Source organism: Quercus suber, unplaced genomic scaffold (genome assembly GCF_002906115.3).
Source record: "Quercus suber isolate HL8 unplaced genomic scaffold, Cork oak 2.0 scaffold_72, whole genome shotgun sequence".
In the NCBI taxonomy this organism is placed as follows: Eukaryota; Viridiplantae; Streptophyta; class Magnoliopsida; order Fagales; family Fagaceae; genus Quercus; species Quercus suber.
The window spans coordinates 987548-995782 of NW_027069537.1; the positions used below are offsets into that span (position 1 = coordinate 987548).

At 35.3% G+C, this 8235-nt stretch overlaps 1 protein-coding gene across 1 annotated transcript; it reads right to left on the reverse strand.

The window, feature by feature from the left end:
* Positions 1-6480: 6480 nt before the first annotated feature.
* On the reverse strand, positions 6481-7914 carry LOC111988941 (transcription factor MYC2). The gene has a single exon (XM_024020746.2). It carries the CDS (start codon positions 7638-7640, stop codon positions 6786-6788), a length of 855 nt encoding a protein of 284 aa, XP_023876514.1. The 5' UTR covers positions 7641-7914; the 3' UTR covers positions 6481-6785.
* Between the last annotated feature and the right edge of the window lie 321 nt (positions 7915-8235).

The following is an 8235-nucleotide window of genomic DNA, read 5'->3' on the forward strand; positions in this document are numbered from 1 at the left end:
CACCTTTTTTCGAAAAAAGATGGTGAATAAATGGATGGATGGAGATTGGGGGATGAGTATAAATGAAATACATTTCATAAATTCTCTCTATCTCTCTTGCTCTCTCTCTAAACATTATTTGTTATTATTTTTATAGAAGCTAATGCTCTAGTGCATGAATTATGTGTGTAGGGATAAGTCGGAAAAGTTCAATTCTCTGGTAAAGAAGTGCTTGTTGCTAGCGGCTTTGGTTACTATTCTAGATATGAATCACGCTTGGATTCTCCGTTAAACTACTCAAACTAGGATTCTCAAATGGAATCCCCTTTGAAATCTAGAGTTTCTTGGTGATGGTTGCGGTGGTGCCCGGAACCAATGGAATAGTAAGGGTACGTTTGCTAAACTGTAATAGACAATGTAATGTAATAGTTATTTCTATAGTTTAACTTTACAGTTATTTGGTTATGTTTTTATTACTTGTAATAATCATTTCATATGAATCTCTATTCCTTAAAATAAGGAATAGACATTCCTTATTAAAAGTACTGAATCCATATACCCTTACTAAACGTAATATGTTTTGCTTAAGCAAAATTCCCAAAATCCCCCACTACCTGTATTTTCTCCAAAATTCCTTCTCCTTGGTTTGTTAACAAAATTTTCAAAATCCCTCACTACCTACATCTTCTCCAAAATTTCACCTTCTTCCTAAATTTTCCATCTCCCTCCTCTCTAAAATTTTCTTTTCCTGCTCCTAGAGATCGATTTATATGGGTATTGTCTTTCTTTCACCCTTAGTTGATGTTCCCTCTTCTCAAGGAAATTTTTTTTTTTCCTTCTTCCCTTAGGTCTGCGATTTCCACAAGTATTGCACCCTTTCTCTCTTCTTTTCTCATCTATTTGTATGGGTATTTTCTTTTACTCACCCTCAGTTGCTGCTTTCTCTTCTCAGGATTTTTTTTTTTCTGCCCATCAATCTGCAATTTCTGCAAGGACTGCCCTTTGTTTCTATTATCCATATCAATTTCTTCTTCTTCTTTTTTTTTTTTTTTTGACATTATATCAAATTTTCCATAATTGATATTTGTATAGCTATAAGGTTCTATGAAACTGAGATTAGAGACAATGACCATGATTAGCTAGCCAATCTAAAGTGTATCAATAATATATATGTATATATATATATATATTTAACAAAAGATTTTTATATCAGCTTTGCATTTTGGCATTATATTTAGGAGTATATATATATATACATATATTAACGAATCTGATATATACTATATGTAATATGTGGGGATGACTTTAAATAATCAAAATTCAGAATTTCAAAATCAATTAATTAATATTAGGAGGCAGAGAATTGAAAGTTATCTATTGAAATGTGGGTCTGTGTCAAAGTTATCTATTAAGTGTGAAAGTTATCTATTGAAGTGTGGGTTTGTGTCAAATTCATCTATTGAAGTGTGAACATTAGTCTCAAGGAATTTGGTGGTGGGTTACCCACGCACTTGGTATTGTGGTTATTCATATTTAATATATTATTTTAATTATCATCTTGTCAATTATTTAAATTGTGCACAAATTTTATTAATAGTATTGTGAATTTGTTCAATGTTATTGTTTGTAGTTATGGCCCGTTTGAGTTTAGCCACAAGGAATAGCATAAAGAAAAGGAAGTTGGTTTTGGTTGTGATGTTTTGGTTGGATATGTTGCACATTGTTAGTATGTTTTTCTCAATTATTATGTTTTATAGAAGAGTACCGTGTTCGAAAAAGATCATTGAAAGCAACATATGGTCATGATTTTCATTCAAGGAGAGGAGAAATTCATCGTTTATTCTATGAGAGTGATGAAACTTGCATTGACCAACTTAGGATGAATAGAAATGCATTTACCAAGTTATGTGATATGCTTGAAACAATAGGTGGCTTAAGATACAAAACACATGTTAGTAGATGAACAAGTTGCCATGTTCCTACATACACTAGCTCATCATGCAAAAAATCGAGTCATAAAACACCATTTTAGGCACTTAAGAGAGACAGTGAGTTGATATTTCAATGATACGTTACATGCTATCGTACGTTTACAAGGAAAGCTATTTAGAAAACCAGAGCCAGTTCCATAAAATTCTTCAAATGAGAGATGGAAATGGTTTAAGGTATCCAACAACGTGAATTTTCTTTTCAAGTTATGAAGTAGATATATTGAATAAATTGCTGATTGCTTTTTTTTTTTTTTTTTTTGGTAACTACAAAATTGTTTAGGTGCATTAGATGGAACATATATTAGGGTAAGAGTGTCTTTAGAAGACAAACCTAGGTACCGGAATCGTAAGGGGGAGATTGCCACAAATGTGCTAGGAGTTTGCTCACAAGACATGAAATTTATTTATGTTTTGCCTGGTTGGGAAGGCTCTACTACTGATGGTAGAGTGCTTCGAAAGGCAATAAGTAGGAGGAATGGATTGAGTGTTCCCCATGGTAAGAGAAATAGGTTGCCTACTAATTATATAAATATTTTTTTAAAAATTTATACACCCATTATACTAAAGACATTACAATATATAGGTTATTACTATCTTGTTGATGCTGGCTATATAAATGGAGAGGGATTTCTTGCCCCATATAGAGGACAATGATATCACTTAAATGATTGGAGAGATGGACAACAACCAAGAACCCCAAAAGAGTTCTTTAATATGAAACATTCTTCAGCTAGGAATGTTATAGAGAGATGTTTTGCATTGCTTAAAATACGATGGGCTATTCTTAGGAGTCCTTCATTCTTCCTAATCAAGACCCAAAATTGCATTATTATGGCGTGTTCCCTTCTCCATAACTTCATAAGGAGAGTGATGCCTGTAGACCCAGTAGAAGAGGATATTGGACAATGATGAGCGATTGGCAGAAGGAATTAATGGTGACCTAATAACACATATTGAGACTTCAATGAATGGAGTGCATGGAGAACCAATTTGGCAAATGAAATGTTTAACACGTGGAGAAATAGGAGAGAAATATAGTTTAATAATATAATACTTTGATTTGTGACTTTTTCATGTATTGTTTCCTTGAGTAAATAAATTTTTTTTATTGCATTGGTGTTAAACTGTTTATTATGTGTGTCTAAACTTTTGCATTTTATTTTGCGTATTACTTGATTCTCAAGATCCTTCTAAATGAAAGTGGACTCCTGCTGAAGATATAAAACTAGTGGAGGCTTTGGTAGAATATCACCATGAAAAAGAAGGTAGTCTGAAAATAAGTTTAAACCCGGATATTTGAAAATCTTGGAAGGAAAGATTTCTACCAAATTACCTAATGCTAGCTTAAGAGCAAAACCACATATTGAGTCAAGATTGAGGACTTTGAAAAGAGAATTTCAAGTTATCCATGAAATGTTGACTGGGCCTAACACAAGTGGGTTTAGATGGGACACTATGAGGAAGTGTGTTACTGCTGAAAATGATGTATGGGATGCATATGTGTAGGTAAAAGTTCACCATCTTATAGATCCATGTATTTTATCTTGCCATTTTCATATTTTTGTCAATTGTTTTGTAGAGTCATAAGGAGGTAGCTGCTTGTAGAAACAAATCATTTTCACACTATGAAGACCTTTGCATTGTGTATGCAAAAGACCATGCTACTGGTAAAGATGCTCAAGCACCTGTAGATGTTGTTGAAGAACTAGAAGCAGAGAAAAATGATGACAAATTAGATGATATTCCTGAAAACATGGACTGCATGCAAATTCCCTCCCCTAGCAGTAACGGGGAAGAACAGAATGCTCGAAAAAAGAAAAGAAGAATTCAAAGTGGTGAAGATAATATGGTAAAAGCGATAAAAGAAGTTACAATCATCCTTGCTGCTCAGTTAAAGGATGCATCAGATAACCTTAGCAAGGCAGTCATTGGAGTAGTAGCAGCTGAAAGTAGGTCCAAAATCAATGATGAATTACTAAAACTACCTAGCCTTACAACTAAGGAGCGTTACAAGGCAACTAAATTGATTGCTTGTCAACATGAACTAATAGATGTTTTCTTGAGCATGCTAGATGTTGAGAAGGAAGAATGGGTGAAAGGCCTTATTAATGGTGAAGAATGGCTTACAAAGGTTACAAAGGTTATGAATTTTCCTGAAGAATGGCTTACAAAGGTTGGAAAATTCAATTTGCATTTATGCTTCTTTTTTATCCCACTTGAACATGGGGCTCCTAAGAATTTTTGATGATTGTGGTGTTTTTTTTAGGTAAATGGTATGTTATGTTATCGAAATTTTATATAATTTGGGCATTTTAAGACTTTTCAATGGTTATTCAACCTTTAAGGTCCGTTTGGTTGGAGGACTGGAAAAGTGGGAAGATGGAAAATTAGTAAGAGGATGGAAAAGTGGGAGGATTAAAAAGATTTGGTTTTCCCTCATGAATGTTTGGTTGGAGGGGTGGAAAAGTGAGAGGGTGGAAAACTATTTTGTTTTATTAGAGAGAAAAATGGGAGGATAGAAAATGTAGTTTATATAAATTGACTATTATACCATTGTTACATAATTGGTGAGAAATAGATTTATTTGTACTCATTAAATAATATAAAATTTACTAATAATTATATTTTTCAATGAGAAGTATTACGTCCACAACATTTTTTGCAATACTTTCACATCAAAATTTATGTGGAAATTTGTTACTAGTTCTAATTTGAACCCACTACTGAAATTATTTTTTTACTCACCAGTATTAACTAATAACAATCTATTACTTAAAATTTATTGTGAAAATATTGTAGTAACATTTCTCAAATAGGATTTTTTATTCTTTATATTATTTCTCATTTCCCTCTTTTCATTTCATCCATATGTTTTTTTTTCCTATGTTATCTTCTCCACACACGTCCTATCTCTATCCCCACCCCCTTCTTTTTCTTCTTCTCCCTTATTCAAGTCTCAAAAACATTCCAGCACATCCTTTCTCTCTTCTTTTTTTCTTCTTCAGTTTTTTACTTGATTCTAGAATAGTCGTCCCCAACGCAATCTAAATGGGTCATCTTCATCCCAAAGAAATTGGTTCAACCGGAGTCGTCACTCATCTTCGTCCCCAACACAGTCCAGATAGGTCAGATGACTTCTGTCTTCTATCTTTTTTTTTCTTTTCTTTTATTGTTATGATTTTATTAATTTTAAAATTGTGTTTTTGAGTTTGTATTCTGATAATCTGATTATACTTGAATTTAGAGATGTTTGAGAGAAAGATTGTTGTGGTTTTAGTTGTTATGTTTGTAGCCGTTGTGTTTGTAGCTGTGAGGGCATTTCTGTAAAAGTGTTGTGAGAGCACTTTTCTCTCCACAATTTTCCTCCCGACTTGGGAGGATGAAAATTGTGAGCCCAGAAGAGAAAATTTTCTCTTGGGTTTTCCATCCTCAGCATTTTTCTTCTTTTGCCAAATAGTGGAAAGCACTGTTTTTCACTCTGTTTTCCACTTTGTTTTCCACCCTTTGTTTTCCATCCTTCCTATTTTCATCCCAACCAAACACACTTTAGTTTCATCTTTCCTGTTCTTTGATTTCATTCATGTGCTACTAGTAGTTTTGTTGTTGGTGCTCTAGCTAAAAAAGCTAGAAACATGGTGGGGTGTTAGGTCTGGTTTGAGGTCATGCCTGAAGGTATTGCCCTATAGTTGGCTTTGATGTTCATTCGATGTTATTCAATATATTCCCAGGCTCATAGTTGGTGTCTAAATGTTTAAATGCTTTTGGTCCAGGATACTTCTAGTTATGTGTACCTAAAGCACTACTAACTCCCCTGTTAACTATATATATATATATATATATATATGAAAATGATGAGACCCAAATACAAGTTCTAAAGTTGGTTTTGAAAGCAACAAATGAGAAGTATGAAAGCATGCTTAATGATGCAAAACATGAGATTGATGTTCTTATGAATACAATTCAACAATCCAAGAACGAAATAAAAAACTCCAAGGCTGAGTGGGAGCAAAAAGAACTTCATTTGGTGAATTGTGTATAGGACTCAGAAGAAGAGTTCTAATAAAAAGGTTGGTGAATCAAATATATATATATATATATATATATTAGGGGAAAAAAAATACCTCTAATACTGGGGCAAGGTCTAAGTTAGTCTTTTTTTCCTAAGCTCCTAATAGAAACAAAGAACGTACATCAATAAAAATAAATGAATGAGATTTCAAACTGAGATATTTTTAGTCGTTGGTAGTATTTACAGCTGAAAGAATAATGAAATGGTGATACTGTTTGTTGGTCAAATTTTACAGGTGTGAGACAACGTTGAGAAGAAAAATGAAAGTGATCCCAACAAAAAAAAAAAAAAAGATTGAGTTTATTAAACAAAAATAAAAAATTCATTACAGGTCTCTATTTAAAATTGGGATTATTAAAGCAATCTTATAAAAAATGTATTTATTATGATAAAGATATTTTAGGCCATTTGATTTAAAAAACTTTCATGATACCAAACAAGTAGAATACATATTCAAAATTCTATTATTATAGAGTTACCAAACAACTAAATAGAAATAAATATTATATTGCAGCGCATTCTAATACCTATTCTTACTCCATGCAATCATAATTTCCATCTACCAAACATCTTAACAGTACAATTGTTATTCAACGAGTCTTTGATCTCAGCCGCCGTCGTCACCGGCGGAGTCGATGTCGGATCATTGAGCCAAAGCGAAGACGGGTCATTTTCACCCTGGTCGTTGATTGGCCAAGAACCCATTTCCAGGCCATTGAAATTGAACAAAACCCTGACTTTATTCATCAGATCCGGGCTCTGATTGGCCAAGAACCCATTTCCAGGCTATTGAAATTGAACAAAACCCTGACTTTATTCATCAGATCCGAGCTCTGAAAAATCGCCTCCGTGGATCCCAATTCCACAACCCCATTTGCAGAGGGTATACAAACCATAGTTTGGAGGCCGAAATCCTGACCCTGGCGAGCCCGATCGCACGGCGAGCTCACTAAGCGGTCGGCTCCGGTGACCCAAATCGGGCTGGAATTGAAAAAAGCCTGACCCGGGAGACCACCGCCATTAACGAAACTCTGAGTCATGGACACCAAAAAGAACCATTCAGTGTCGGTGACCTCCTCGTCAATAGCATCATCAGTAGCCGGGTTTGCCGACCCAGAAATCAAAGAATTGAGTTCTCGGAGGACTTTCTTCCGGTGCTCTTGCTCGGCCGCAGACGACGAAGCTTTGTTCTTGGCTTTGGATTTGGACTCGTCGTCCTCGCCTTTGTAGTACCCATCACCCCAACCCAAAACAGAAGCGCTGCTGGAATAGTCGTAGGAGCTCTGCCAAAAGATAGCGTAGGTCCAGCTCTCGCGAGCGCCTTCGATTAAAGCTTGGAGGCGTTGTTGGAGGGTTTCCTGGTTGAAGAGAGCAACAGAGGGTTGTGATTGAGAGACGATGGGCGCGGGCGCGGGTGTGGGCGTTGATGTCGAAGCTGCAGAAGATAGCTGGTGATGGAGTTGAGGTTGTTGGGAAGGAGGTGGTGGCCAAAAAGTTGAGAGATCGTAACTCATGAAAGACTCGATGACCGATGCGTTGTCGTCTGAGGTCCAAAGATTCATTGGCGTTGTTGTTGTTGTTGTTAAACGGTAATCTGTCATTCCATGCACTTTATTACAACCAATCCACCCTTCTTCCAGCTCTGCAGATGATGATGGTATTAACAGACTTTTTAACTGTTAACTGTTTAGTGAGATAGAGAGAGAAGGGGGAGAGTAGTAGTTGTTTTAGAGAGAGAAAGAGAGAGGGGAAAGGGGCGGAGGAGGTGTGTGTAGGGGTGGGGTTTTGGAGTTTGGGAATTTTAACTTTTAAGGTGTGGAGGGTTAAAAGGAGAAAGGAGCGTAATTTTGGGTGCATTTGTGTTTGGGATTTATTTGGAGTACATTTGAGCTGAATTTTAATTGGGAGATTGAGTGAGTGGACAAGGGAAAAAGCGTTAGGGCAGTTTCTACGAAGGGGCACGCCAATTTAATCGGGAGTCATCCACTTTTTTTTATTTTTATTTTTTTTAGTCTATACTTTCTATAGACCGTGGACTGTAGAGTATGCTACCTGTAGCTATAGTAAATTAGTATTAGCATTGGGTGTAAAGATCCTGTTACTATTTTACCAATTAAGAGTTTTCACAATAAGGTTATCAACTCTCTCCAAAAAAAAAAAAAAACAGTTAGGTTGTCAAAATAAGCATATTTTATC

Coding starts and splice junctions, on each gene's coding strand:
- LOC111988941 (XM_024020746.2), bottom strand. CDS start 7,640: ATGACAGATTACCGTTTAACAACAACAACAACAACGCCAATGAATCTT.